The sequence below is a fragment of the Tenrec ecaudatus genome, chromosome 12 (assembly GCF_050624435.1).
Source record: "Tenrec ecaudatus isolate mTenEca1 chromosome 12, mTenEca1.hap1, whole genome shotgun sequence".
NCBI lineage: Eukaryota > Metazoa > Chordata > Mammalia > Afrosoricida > Tenrecidae > Tenrec > Tenrec ecaudatus.
The window spans coordinates 114,577,137-114,591,850 of NC_134541.1; the positions used below are offsets into that span (position 1 = coordinate 114,577,137).

Below are 14,714 nucleotides of genomic sequence, written 5' to 3' on the forward strand. Positions count from 1 at the left end.
GGTAGGGGCTTCTGTCTTCTCCCCGCTCGGTTTTTCCTCCTTGTTGGATCTGCGCAGTTTCTCTCTCAGAAGAGATGGACAGAATGTGCCCCACACTCACACCATCTCACCAGCATTACAAGAAACACACTCCCAACTGGGATTCTAGCCACAGATATTGGGGGAAGGATTTGCAACGCATATTCTGGGGGACTCAGTTCAATCCATAACAGTAGGGATTCCGGGTCTTCTGGGTTTGCGTAAACTGGGAAGTCAGTTTAATTGTGTAAATGTCACAACTGAACAAAACGGATTGATTTCCCTCCTCACAGGGATGAATCTGTTTCTTCAACCAAACTGAGGGCTCTGATTACTGACTTGTGTTTTGTACCAAACTTCGCGGTTGGTTTAGGCGCCAGGTTAAGAAGGTGGACTTGGGGTGCTACACGGTATACCAAGTCTTGCCAGGCCGGGGTCCCTCTAGTACCCAGCCTTCCCATCTGTGAGGTGGGGATTCTTGCTACCGCTTCGGACACGGGTGCTGTGTTATACATGGAAGAGCTCAGCACAGCCTACTTAGGGCGGGATGGGTGTTGGTACTGTTTCAGGGTGGGGTGAAGGTGGACAAAATGTGTACTGCTGGAGGCCCCTCCTGCTTCTCATGATTTCACGTAAGCCTGAAGCTTAATGATCAGTGTAACACCCAACCAGGAACAGCATCTCTTACCCTGGTGACATAATCCTATACAATGTCACTTACATAAGTTTCCTTAGCTCATTAAATCCACCCCCCTCTGCTCTACTTCACACCTTCGCTCTCCCAGAGGTTCTCAACCTGTGGATTTGGCCCCTTTGGGGGTTGAATGACCCTTTCACAAGGGTCGCTCCATTCATAAAAGTAGGAAAACTACAGTTATGAAGTAGCAACGAAAATAATTTTATGGTTGGGGGTGTCACAACATGAGGAACCGTATTAAAGGGTCACGGCACTAGGAAGGTTGAGAACCACTGTCCCGGAGGGAGAGACCCCAACCTTCACACCAAGCACTCCTTTAAAACCAGGCCCACGGGAGGGTAGGGCGCTGGGGGATGGAGCTGGCAGTGCTTGTGATTTGGGGGCCAGGCCCATGGGAAGGGGGCGCTGGATGGAGTTGGCAGTGCTTCTTGTGATTTGGGGTTAGCCTTTTATCTGGAGGCACTGAGGTGTGGGGGCTCAGAAGAGCCGGAGGCTAAGCCAGGCTGCTCCGGGGCACCAGGAGGCCCCTCCTTTGCCTTCAGATCCCAGGGGCGGCCCTTGGCACACTCATGCTGCCTACTGCACACTTCCTTCTGGACGCTCCTTTCCCAAATCTGCATTGCGCTGCACTTGGTCACCCCCACTGCGGAAACCGTAGATGGGAGAGAACAGGACGCACGCACGTGCACCAGAATGTGTCCAGATGCCGGAAGGCCGAAGACTGCGATGAATACTGAAGTACCGTGGACTGCCAGAGGGACATGTCTTGGTAAAGCAGTCAGACTGCTCCTTAGAAGGGAGGATGGTGGCTTTGGACATGTCATGGGGTTAGACTGTTTGACACCTCACTTGAAGACAAGCCTTTAAGACCCCAGACACTTTTTTCTGGCAACTGGGCACCATCTAGTTTCTTCACTTTGCTACAGCACCCATATCTTCAGTGATCTCTTCAGAGGGCGAGCCTAGCGCAGGCAGGGCCCTATCCTAAGTACTAATTGTTCTTCAGCTGGTGCTACAATTAAGTTAGAGCCCCAAACACACTCCTATGTCTATGGTTTAGGTACCTCTGTGGTTTACTTCAGACACCTCATTAATTTAAAACAGAACATTATCAATCTCCCCTCGGGGCATTGGGTAATTCTATCAATAGGGTTATTAATTTTTCCAATGATTTAGAATTTAACACTGTTTAGAAAAAGGAAGCCACACTAGTACTGGACCGCTCTAACTGTAACCCATGAGGTGTTGATATGTAGATTAAACACTTAAATGATTAAGGAAAATCTACATTGACCAGGGGGGTTGGTGATAAGGGATTTTGAGTAACATTTATTCACAAGCACAGAACCTTGCTGATCAGATGAATACATGACACAGGAAAGGAGAGCGTTAAAACAGCAAAAATATATGGTGGTTCTGGGCCACCTTTCTTTCAACACCTACAAAACAAGGGATTCTAACCAGGGTTGAGTGCCTATCCTGTCATGTTTCCTCTCACCCCAGGGCGGTTCGGATTGAAGTCTAAGGACTACAGGTAAGTTTAAGGTCAAGTCCAGTTCATTCAGTGGGGTCTCTACATCAAGTCCTACAGGTGTGACCTATGAAAGATGCTGTTTTCCAAAAGGACAGTAGTCGGTCGTTCGTAGGACGAGGCCTAGGCAGGTAAGCTAGTTTTCTAAGCAGTAACATAGTACGGGGCTTAGGGTGGGTTCTAATGCTTGTTGCTCCTCCCCATTTACCCAACAGAATTGTTATTGCCTCCTCTGAAACAGATGCTCCCCTCCCCTTACTTCCCTGGAAAAGTTCACGGAGGGAGACCAAGCCACTCCTGCACCTGTGCTGTGAGTACCTTCTCCCTCTTGCTCCTTGTAGCGACTGAGGGGAGGTCTCTGCAGCTGACTACACATGCACAAGGGAGTGATGGGACTCAGGGACACTAAGCACTCCCACCCACTTGGGAGACTGGATGTTTTTTAACTGGGCTATTATTGTGGATCCAAGATGCCAGCTCCTTTTGATTTACATCCTCAGATGGCTGGTGATCTTGAGCACTGTTAGCCATTCAAGTGTTGTCCTTTGTAAAACACTCACGTCCTTTGCCCATTTTAATTGGATTCTTATCTTGAGGTGTTGCAGAACTCTGTAATTGTAGTCCTGGGTCTATCATTGCTAGTGATTTTTTCCCAATCAGTGGAGTCTCCTTTGGTGAAATCTTTGTAAGTTCCTAAGTGTTTTAATATGTCCCAAGCACCGATGTCTTCCAGTGTGTGCTTCATTTTGTGGGGTTGTCCGTGTTATGCCTGGAGATAACCCCATGTTCTCAATGCTGACCCTGACAGCTCTGGGGTTTACATTATCTGAAGTTCGGTTTTATGCATGGGGTGAAGTTAAAATCCTGTTCCATTCGTCTGCAGATATCCAGTTTGTCCAGCACCATTTGTTCAAAGGGTCAGACATACCAGCGGAGACCTTGCATTCCTCTTTGAAGGGCTCGAGATGGACTTCCAGGACAGCCGGGCAGCGGCAGCACGCAGCAGCAGGCAACCAGCAGTGTAGTCTCGGTGCAGGGAAGCCAGTGGGATCAGAATACACAGGCAAGAAATCTTTCCAGTCTCCCCACAACCAAACCCTACCAACTGACACATCCAAATGACACTGGCATAGTGGTCACGGGCAAAAGCCCTGAACACAGCCCCCAGGGAAGGAGTGGACATCGTCATTGCTTGGGAAGGGTTTGCTGAAAAACAAATGCTAAGCAGCTCCTTTTCCCACCTTCTTCCACAAAAGCAAAACTCTTTGGACTTGCTAGCTTTTGAAAACGTGCTGCTTACGTACGGTACCATTCCTAGCTGCAGCCTTCCAAACATCATCCACTGCCGCAGCCAGCATTGGCTGTCTGTTCTCAACAGCGGATATTCTTCAGGTTAATTATTGGACAAGCAGCTAGGACAGGTGTGACCATTTCCATCAACACAAAGAGGAGCCTGAGGTCCCACAGCACTCAATGAGCATGTTGGAAGAACTCTCCTAGTTTGTTTGCAAGACTGGAATCTGGCCCAGACCAGGTTGAGGTTTTTACTGGTTCACAGAATACAAACAGGGTGGTATCCACTGCACCTCCAACTGGAATGTTAGCAGCAGGTCTGCGGCTTGTCATCTCCCTCATCCGAGACAAACCTCCCACTATTAAACATTCAAAGTACCCTGAGCGATCTCCAAACCAGCTGGATTCAGTCAGGTGCCCACTTGGGGACAGAGTAGGTATCAGAGTGGGGGCAGGGGTTCTCCCCAAACTGTGCTGAGACTGATAAGGCTATGGGACAATGGGACACACTACTCAAGACAGTCAGAGCTCAAGGGCAATGGCTTCTGAGCCTTGTGCACAGAGGCCTGGTGGTGGGTTACAAATCAGACATCCTATAGTTCTCATTGGAACCCCCTGAGCAGAGGCTATAATCCCTGTAAGAGGCATTAAGCTTTCAAGACTGAAGAATAGACCGACAAGGAACAGATTAGCAGAGTAGGGACAGAAGCAAGCCATACAATGCCAGATACACAGAACAGAGGACCAAAGAAAGCGGAATTGAATTCGAGCCCCGCCCACCCTTGCCTGTGCCCCACTCACTCTTGCCCCCAGAGCAGTGCTTCGCAGCTTTCCTCATGCCGCGACCCTTCATACAATTCCTCATGTTGTGGGGACCCCCAACCACAGACTCATTTTCATTGCTACATCACAACAAAGTGTGCTGTTATGAATCGTAAAAAACTGATATGCAGGATGTATTTTCATCCTTACAAATGGAACATAAACAATTAAAGCATAGTGGTTATCACAAAACATAGTTATACACTGACATATTTGTTTTCTGATGGTGATAAATTAGAGCAACACTGGAAAAGGAGGTGGCCCGGGGCACCGTAGACAGGCCAGAACCCCCATGATGAGAAAAGGGGGTGCTGCTGACACTGAGAGCTCAGAAGCCCTTAACAACTGTTATCAGTGGGCACAGGCTAGCTCAGACACACACAAAGCTCATCAGAACTGCACCGGCTCTGCTCTCACCCTGCTCTCCACACCGCCTCCTAGGGAGGAAGACTGCTTTCTGCACACACCCCTAGGTCTCCCCACACACCCCCTCCAGCACTTGGTGGCACTACCTGTCTACCTTCACAAGCACCGTTCTGAATGAAAGGCTGAGCTGTTTCCTTTGAACAAAGTGTTCCCACTTTACAAGGGTTCCCCAGTGGGCCAGGGCGCCCTCCTGTGGTAAAGGAAGGGGTTCCTGTGTAGACAGAGCCCCCGAGTACACTGGCTCTGCCAGCCCTGGCCCAAGAGTAGCTTCAGCAGGCACTGCCATGGGAGCGCCAGACAAACCTCTCAACCTAACTACGTTGACCACAGGTGTTTGCTACCTGCCTGCTTCCCCTCGGAGCACAGCTCCTTCCAGGGCTAGCTCAGACTGCACGAAGAGAGCCTTTCACCGTCCGACCCTCACATCTCAAGACTCTTATTCCCTTCAGTCAAGGCCACAGAAGATAGATGGGGAAGCCAGAAGTCCATTCGGCGTTTTATTTGTTTCGATGCATTACATCCCTAGAAAAAGAAGCCCAGGATTTTCCCTCCTGTGTGTTTCCGCCTGGCTTCCTCGTGGTCCATGATGCCGGCAGAGGTCGTCAGCACGATGAAACTGGAGAAGAGGAAAAACAATATCAATCTGAGTTCTTCCTAAAGTTCGGCACAAACATGCACTGCAGGTGTAATCCCGGCCTCCCCACTCCCCACAGTGTACCAGACAGCTGTCACCCCCAGACTGGAGTATCAAGGAGGACCGTGCACAAGCACAGACCTGAACCCCAAAGCAGGGGCCCTGGCTCTGACCCACAGGGGCACCATACAGCCACGGGCAAGCCATGTGTTCACAAGTCTTTAGTACAGTCGGTCCAGAAAAGGGTGCAGGCACAGAGGAGGAGGGAGGAATGGCCCCAATCACATACTGAGAATGACATGCATGAGGAACAAAAGGGGGTCTCAGTTCCTCCTTGCTGCTCAGACCTCAATTCTAACCCGTGAAAGGTGCTAAGAGAATTGTCACAGCTTTGAAACCCACCAGGAACCCCAACTCCAGTCCAACAGCCACCCTTCGGGCTTGGTCGAGGAGCACCCTCGAATCTTACCCAAACTGCCGGGAAGGGAGCAGGTTGTTCTGCCACTTTTCTAGATCTTTGAGCTGCACATCAAATCTAGGGCTGATCACTCCGCACTGAGAAAGGAAACAAAAAGCAGGATTTGCACATCAACAGTAAACTGGATAAAAGACAGCAGTTTTTAAGACTGTGTGTCACTTGGGCGACTGTTTACAGAGCAGAACGCGAGTTTTACATTCAATAATTTAGACTATTCTCAACACACCCACCTCAATCCCCTTTATATCCCGTTTCTCCTCTTCTAAACCCACCATCCCTGGTAAATGCTGCCCTCTCCATCTTTAGTGGGAGATTAGCTAACGGACTGTCAGTGGAAAAGAGGTCGGTCGTGAGGCAGCTGTGGAACCTGGAGGCTCCTCAAAAAGCCCAAGCCAGGGAAGCAGCTCCAGTGTTCACCGCTGCACCGCCCACAACAGCTGCCCCAGAAGCCCGTGTGGTTTGTGACAAATGTCTCTGAGCAGCTCAAAGTCCATCCATGGGGTGCGGGTGGAGGTCCTTTCTGGCTGTGTGTGGATGCGCTCGCTGTACTGTCCATCCGTGTGGATGGGGGCAGGCCGGGGGTGGTCCCTGTGAAATGCTTCCAGATGAATGGCTAAGATGTCGACACAGCATGCAATGGAGCGCTCGTACTTCACCCGTGAGATCCCACCCACACGGACCAGAGTATATCAGCCACAAAAGGACTCAAACTATGCGGCCTCCTTTATATGGAAAAGTCAAGGCAGAAACCAAAAACGATTATATTCCACTACAGTAGTATAGAAACTACCTGTTACACCAGCAGCATCTGCCACGGCGGGCTAGAATTGGCCCAGATTATGACAAGATTAGAAGACCAGGAGACACAGTGATCATTAAGAGTTGCCCATTTTCCAGTAAGGTGGCAATCCATTTGTAGGGTCTCAGAGGCTGAGACTATGAAGTACTTATCAAAGAGCACCCTCCTGTGGAGGTCACTGCTTTCTCCTGTGCCTCAGTCACATGTCCAATCACATGTAAACCTGAAACCACAGGACAAGTTCAAGCATTTTGGCCCAGGATTTCTACCAGGATCTGGAAAATGGAAGCCACTGGGATCAAGTCTCTCTGGGACAAGTGTGCATCACTGCTCTGTGAATACCTGACAGTCTGGCCTACTCTCCCACTGTCCCCACACAAATAAGAACACAAGGCCTGCCACCAAGGTGACAACACCCCAGGAGAGAGGAATCAAGCACAGTCCTCTCAGCCCCCTAACCAGGACCATCATGAAAAAGCAGCACAGCCCAAGTCTGGCCCATTTGCAAATCAGCAAAGCTGTTACATGCTTCCCTAGGTAACCAAGCCACCGAAGCTGAAAGAGGGGCCACGAGAAAGGCCAGCCACCTCAGGCCGGCAAGCCCAAGCAGACCGACCCTCCACATTCTACTGCAGCCAAGGACAACCTCGTCCCAACAATTCTAATACACCAGCTACTCATGGGATTAGAAGGATCTCTCTACTTAAAAACTCATTTGGCTAGTAGGATTAAGCCAATGAGATAACCTTGGGGCTGCTTGCTAACCAAATGGTTACACCCACCTGCTGCTACAAGGAGAAAGGTGAGGCTGTCTGCTCCCATACAAACCTGGTCTCAGAAACCCGACACGGCCCCACGGTGCAATGGTTCCGCAGCTCGCCAGTGTCCTGATCAGAGCTCGTCTCCAACCACCACCTCTGCCTGCCCCAGTCACTAGCTGCACAGCCCGTCTCTTTACGCCTTTCCCATCACCCACCACCCATTTCCACAAGGGCGAGACCATTCATTTCTTACACGGAGGCAATCCAAAGCACTTCCTTGTAAATGAAGAAACATGTGAAGAGATTTTCAACTTCCTCTTTGCTAAATTTTTCTCAACCTACCTTTGTACGACAGAACAAAGGTACAAAAGGTCTCATTCAGAAAATGCGGCTTAAAATGATCTACACGTGACTGCTTAGGAACAGCTGACGGTCTTATAAGGATTCCTGGCGTTGACTGTCAACCAATAAAGGCAGCAGCCTGCACCCATGGTCCGCTTCAACAAGGGAGAAAGGGCTTCTGCAGGACTAGAGCTTGGAACCTCTATGGGGCAGCCGCTCTGCTCTCCCAGAGGGTCAACGTTGGCTCCCAGAAGGCCTGGCTTCATTAATCAAGAAAACCCTAAGAGGCAGCAGCAACACAGTGCCACACGCGTCCCCATGAGTTAGTTGCCAGTGGCTGCAGGGCACCAGATGTCATCTGTTACAATCAGAGCCTGTGGATGCATTCTGTACCTTTCAAATCCGAACCCTGGCACATACCCCCTTACACTTGACGTCTTTAAGATCAGAGCGAGAAAGAAAAGCGAAACTCAAGCATCACTTTGCAGCACACCGAGCAAAGCTCAAAGGCTTCATAGCCAGACGTTTTTAGTTTAGCATTTTCTCTATCCGTGCGTACAACACTACGAGCTTCTGGACAAGTACAACATTGACACTAACACGTCCTCTTTGGGCACGTCAGACTCCTTGCAAATCTGCAAACTAAAACCAAACCAAGGAAGCTGGGCAGCCATGCCTACCCTTTCTGACTTACAGCTAGGTACTTAATGCATTGCCAGAAATTCTGGCTAAACCACAGAGCTCACCACTGCCATCAAATTGATTCCAACTCAGTGACTACAAGACAGAGAACAACTGCACCGTGGGTCTAAACTGTTTACAGTAAGTAGATCTGTTTATAAAGGTGACATAGCAAACTGAAAGACCCCACAGCCAGGGAAAACACAAGTACTAACACAGTGGTCCTCAACTTTCCTAATGGCACGACCCTGTAACACAGCTCCTCATGTTGCGGTGACCCCCAACCATAAAATTATTTTTGTTGCTACTTCCTGTAGTTTTGCTATTACGAATAGTAATGTAAATATCTGATATGCAGGATGTACTTTCATTTTTACAAATTGAACATAAAGCAGTGATTAACCACAAAATATCATGTAGTTATATACTGTGACATATGTGTTTCCTGAAGGTCTTATGCAACCCGTGAAAGGGTCGTTCGACCCCCAAAAGAGGTGAGCACGACACACAGGTTGCGAACCACTGTACCATTGTTTAGAAACACCCAACCACTTAGCAGGAAAGGACCAAGCTGTGTGCATTAGGGCTGCCCGGGTGCATGCCAGTAAGGGAGAGTTAGCAGTCAAGACTCAGCACCATTGGGAGCTTCAAACCACCATCCTCCACCTAGCCCGGGATAGCTTGTACCCTACACTAAGGCCAACTGATACCAGACCAAGTCAACCCACACCACCAGTATTCACAAAGGCATGTGTAAGGCAACCCGCTCTTACCTTGTTTAATCTGCCCGTGAGGTTCACTACAATTTTCCCAGCTCTGTGGTCATCAATGATTTCAAATTCACCAATGTAGCCTAGAGAATACAGATGACATCATTCCGACAAACTGTACTAAGTTCTCCCAGCGCCTCTGCTGTTTGCCCAACTGATTCTTTTCGCTCTGATCCTCTTGGTGACTGAAGTTCAGGGAGCAAAGGCAACCAGCCACAAAGCACCCAGTCCAAACCCAGCACCCTGTTCTAAAAGGGCATGGTTTCCCTCCCCTCCTAAGGTCTCTAAGAGCAGCCCAGGGGCCTTTTCAATGCCAACTGCACTCAGATGTTACCCCCCAACTCCCACCAGGTCAACAATCAAAACCAATCTTTCAGCATTTTAGCTTCCTCTGTGCTCCTTCCGTCTCCCCGAGGACTCAAAAGCCAACAGTGACAGCAGCGAAAACGTGAACCCCCAAGACGTACCGTGCTTCATCATCACAGTAAGAAACCGGACAATGACCTTGGAGCATGGCCTAATGAGAACCTGGCGCTTGCCTCTCTTCTCGGCATTATTGATGCTCTTGAGAGCGTCGGCCAGGACGTTCATGCGCACCATGATGGCTGTTGAGGAGAGACAAGTCAAAGTTCCGTTCCCGCGGCCAACATCTGCAGACAGCCACCGGCCTCCGAGCACATCCCGGTCTTTCTGAGCCCAAGCCAAGCTCGTTCCCCTGTCTCCCACCACCACCCCGGGTCTGCCACCTAGAACCCATTCATTCGCTCCCACACTCGTGCAGGACACTAGCTAGCGGCAATAAAAAGACCCGAGGCAATTATCCGCGCTCCCCCCGCCGCCGCCTCAACGCCCGATTTTGAGCTGAGAAAATATGGTATTTATCAAAACAGAATTACAAAGTATGGCTGGTCAGTCATTCGAAACGGGGGAACGTCACCGCCAACATCTCCCAAACTTCTGAGATCCTGGAGGTCTTTCCTGTTAACACTCCGGTCACCTCCCACCAATTCGGGGTGCACCTGGCAAGATGCAGCGTCCCCGGCGCGTGGCGCGGCCGTACTAGAAAAGTTGAGCTGCTCTGCCCTCCCGCCGCCCGCAGGCCAGACGCCGCCCCGGCCGCCGGGCCGCGCTCGGGGCCTGCACGCCGTGCAGGGGCTCCTGCCGCGCCGGGCCGTGGGGAACTCTGGTTCCCGCCGGCGCTCCGGCCTGCGCTGCCCAGGCCGGGATCCCCAGGGTGCAGGGCATGGGGAAGCCGGGTCTGACTGAACCCATCGGCGGTCCAGGTCCCACTCGAGGCCAGGGCACCCGACCCGTGGGGGCCCGGCATCGTCCCAGGACCCCGAAACAGAGACTCAGACTACAGGATGGCGCCGATTGCCGACGGATAGTAAAGGAACCCTCACAAGCAGACACTCACCGGCACGGAAAGATGGCGGAAAGAGGAAGGGAGGGGCAAGCGCACGGGGTTATGGGAAGCAGGCCGACTGTCGCGAGATTTCCGAAGGCGTGCTAATTTAAATAAAAAAAGGACTGCCGAGCGAAAGGAGGCGGTACGTCCTTAGGCATTAATAGTAGAGAGTCGATAGACTCAACCTCCCGAGTCCGCGCCAGACTCTGTACGTAAAACATGAGGAGGTTCGACTCCATTCTAGCGCTGCTTCTGTAAAAACAAGAATAAAACAGGTAGTTGATGATTATTGTTGCAGTTATTTTTCGCCACTTAAAATATGGAACTGGAATGGAAGCCTAGACTGCATATACTACATATAACGTGCACGGGTGTGTATACACACTATATATTGAAGGCCACAACGGAGCCTGCTCAATGTACATAGACACATGCAGTGTGAAACCACCAGCTGCTCCGTGGGAGAGAGGCTTTCTACTCCCATAAAGAGTTACACGTTGGCAGGGAGTGGGGGAGGATTTAAAAGGGAGCTGATTTCAAGGGGTTCAAGAAGGTAGAAAAGGTTTTGAAACAGACTGAAATAGCAATTGTGCAATACTGCTTGATGTGCTTGAACTATGGAATGTGTGATATCTGTAAGCGTTGCCAAACAGGGTTTTTTTGGGAGGGGGGAAGTTACCCTCTGGGAAGCCCACAGGGGCTCACCTACCCTGCCCTGTAGAATTGTTATTAGTCGGTTTTGACTTGATGGCAGGGAGTGGCTGTTTCTTTGTCGTTGTGGGGTAACGCCCTTGCAACACCGCTGTCACACAGAAACAGCGATGGCAATGACAATGATCAAAACCAGAACTCACTGCCACCGTCCCCTGGCATTTCCAAGACGGTCATACTTCCTCTGTCCTGAAGAGTGGGTTCAGCCTGCAGCCTTTCCACGAGCAGCCTGTTGGGTTAGTTGCCAAATGCTGAACCGGCGGGCTACCAGGGTCCACAGGAGAAGCCCCTCGACCACCTTATTACCAAGTCATTACCACACAATCAATGCTCAGTATACAAGAATTCCACTCCCCTTTAATCAATTCAAACTCATGCCCACTGTGTTTAGGCTTCTGAAGTAGTAATTTTTTTAAAAATCACTTATTACCCTGATCAAAAAGTCAATTGTAAAATACACTCGCTTTATACAGTTGTTTTTACACGGACATAGTCTGAGTGAGCAGCTTACAATCCCCAGCAGTTTTATAAGAGCTGCTTTACAAAATGGTGGTGGGATGTCGTCAGTGACAAGAAATGAATGGTTGGGGGGGAGGGGGAATGATGGGGCCCTAGGTATAAGAATGAAGAAAACATGCTAAAATGAATTGTGGTGAAGATACATCTCTTTTAATATAGTTAAGCTGTTGCATGTATGATTCATGAGCTATATGCCAATAACATTTTCCTTTCATGTGAATCTTTCTAGGTCTCCACTTGCAGAGTGGTAAATCCATCTCTCTAACTCTGCCTTGTGTGTGGGGGTGGGGTGGGATGGGGGGGAGATAGGAGGGGATGAGGCAGACTGCTCCTGTAAAGATTTTTTTTTAATCATTTTATTGGGGGCTTGTACAATCCTGTAAAGATTTACAGCTCTGGAAACTCAAAGAGGCAATTCAATCTAGTTTGTCCTGTGAGCTTGCTAAGTGGAATTCACTTTGGCAGAGGGTTTTTGAAAGGGTAGGGGTGACCGTGGGCGTGGTAGGTAGGTTTATTGTGCCAACCTGGACGATAGGGACATGTGAGGTTGGTCAGGTCACAGTTTGATTGGAGGACAAAGAGATAAATGGCTCCGCAAGGCCCGCCCGCCTCTTTCTCTCTGGTGACTAGAGCAGGCTGGGGCATGTATGCTGCTGCTGTAGCTAATCCTCTGCCTCCACCTGTTAACTACACTACATGGGGACCAGCCAATCCGTGGACAGTGTTGCTAGAGCTTGAAGCTACTTAGAGATCTGCTTCCCCGCCTGCTGGTGAGAACATGGCTTGAGTTTGAGACTGATGGATTCCATCTCCTTGCATTGCATGCATTAGATACCCCATCCAGATCTGCTTGGCTAAGCTCCTGAGCTACTGACTGTCGGTGACCCACCTTGCCGCTCTCTGTTTGCCTTGCCCCAGGGAGGACTCTGCTGTCTGCTTCCTTGACCTTGGACCCAGCAGCCCACTTGAGTCTGAGGACTTCCAGTATATTAACTGTTCCATGGAAGTGAGTTGAACTGAACCCTCTGTACTGCTATGTGGACTCATTAGCTGTTACATTCCTTCTTGCTGTATAAACACACACACGTTCATATATAAAATCATAAGTGTCCTGGTTTCATTTCTCTAGATTACCCTGCCTAACACAATTGTTCCCAGGAATGGGGTGGGTCACCAACAGGTATTGGGGTGTGTGTGTGTGGGGGGGGTAGGGAAATGTTTCGGGAATCAACAGAATACCAGTTACAATGTTTCAACTTAAAGATTTAATGGAAGAGACACTCGCTTGTTTTGTTTATGCAAAACATTGGAAGACAGCTACCTAATGACTTGGAAAATGTTCGAGTACATACATGATTCCTTATATGTGGAAGATTTCCAAAGAAAGGCGATCCAGTAGGAAATAGAATTAGTGAACATTATCCTTAGGATCACATACGAGTAATGTTTGCTAAAGTTAATTAAAAAGTGGTTGTAGTGCTACATTGACAGGTAACTGGTGAATTCTGAAGATGTGGAATGGTATTAAGTGCTATTTATTGATAAGGACAAAGGGGGGGTTGTCTGCACCAAATGCCTGCGCTGAACGAAAATGAGCTGTCGGTGCCACCATAAAGGAGTTGAAACAAAATCAGGCACACTAATTAGACACCTATGGAGAAATGCAGAACTGAGCATGCTCAGACCCGAGTCACCTAGGCCCAGGTGGGAGGTACATGTGGATGCAGACTAGGTACCAGCAACATGACATCACATAGGTGCTCCTAAACCCAGCCAGTAAGATTGGTCGATACCCTCAACCACGCCTCCCCAGCCAGTGGAGATGGAAGGGGGATGAAAGCAGACCCCAGGCGGCAGACCTCCCCCTCTTTTATGAGTGGGTGCTGCAAGCATGCCTGTGGGACCTGGAGGAGCCCACTCGCTCTTGGTTCCTCGTCGTGGCTCCGCAGGCTGGTTCCACACTCCTGTCCTGGTCTTCCTCCCATGTGTTTCTCCGCTCCCCTGAAATGGCCATTTTCAGCTGCAAACTTTCCCACAGCCCAGAAACCTAACACTCTCATGGACCTCAAATGGATCTTAGCTAGAAACAAATACAGACGTTTACTTTGACTACACAGTCAGCTGGCTGGATCATAGAAACCTCTGATGAACATTGCCAAGAACGGGGCTTCTATTGAACTTACTCGTATGCGTGCAGCATCTACAGCCAGACCAAGGGCGGTTAGCGAGCACAGCAATGTTAACGTGAGACTTCTTCCATCTGTATGCCTCAGGGAGAATCCAATAAGCTGGACAATTTATATAGAACATGGGATCAGGATTTGGGGAAGACATTAACCAATTGTGATGTGCCGATGACACCACCTGGCAGGCTGACATAAGTACTGTGGGAAACGGGAAAATCTGGAAGAGTGTATGCAAACTCTAAACACTGTACATTAAGGAGCCTGGGAGGCTGGGATGGTCCCTCCAGGGACCTTCATTCATAAGCTGGTTCCCGACATTCTCCTAAGTGAGTCATTCCCCTCAGTGGCCCCCCTCCCCCATAATGTCAATTTTAAGGTGCTGTTTGCAAGCACAGTTGCACACTGTACTCTTGAAGGTCAACTGCCTGAAGGCTATCTGCCATCAAAAGCAATCAGGCCATCTAACCCCCAGCACGGCCCACTCCCTTCTGATAAGGACCAGACATGGTTCCTCTGGAGGGCTCAGACACCTGAGGTCAAGCCAGCTCAAGGTCGATCAAGGTTAGGCTGCCATCTCAACTCCACAGCCCGCCCATCTTGTTACGTATGTGTGTGCCTTCCAGTCACTTGTATGCTTC

General features: G+C 49.7%; 1 protein-coding gene across 2 annotated transcripts; it reads right to left on the minus strand.

Moving 5' to 3' along the window:
* Positions 1-5,271: 5,271 nt before the first annotated feature.
* Positions 5,272-10,744, minus strand: RPS15A (ribosomal protein S15a). Of its 2 annotated transcripts, none has more exons than XM_075564556.1 (5): positions 10,670-10,744; positions 9,720-9,857; positions 9,256-9,335; positions 5,891-5,976; positions 5,272-5,403 (listed from the first exon to the last, which is right to left on the minus strand). In XM_075564556.1, exons 2-5 carry the CDS (start codon positions 9,850-9,852, stop codon positions 5,310-5,312), a joined length of 393 nt encoding a protein of 130 aa, XP_075420671.1. In that variant the 5' UTR covers positions 9,853-9,857; positions 10,670-10,744; the 3' UTR covers positions 5,272-5,309. The 2 variants fall into 2 exon arrangements, with proteins under 2 accessions (XP_075420671.1, XP_075420670.1); XM_075564555.1 differs by lacking the exon at positions 10,670-10,744 and adding an exon at positions 10,563-10,664.
* Between the last annotated feature and the right edge of the window lie 3,970 nt (positions 10,745-14,714).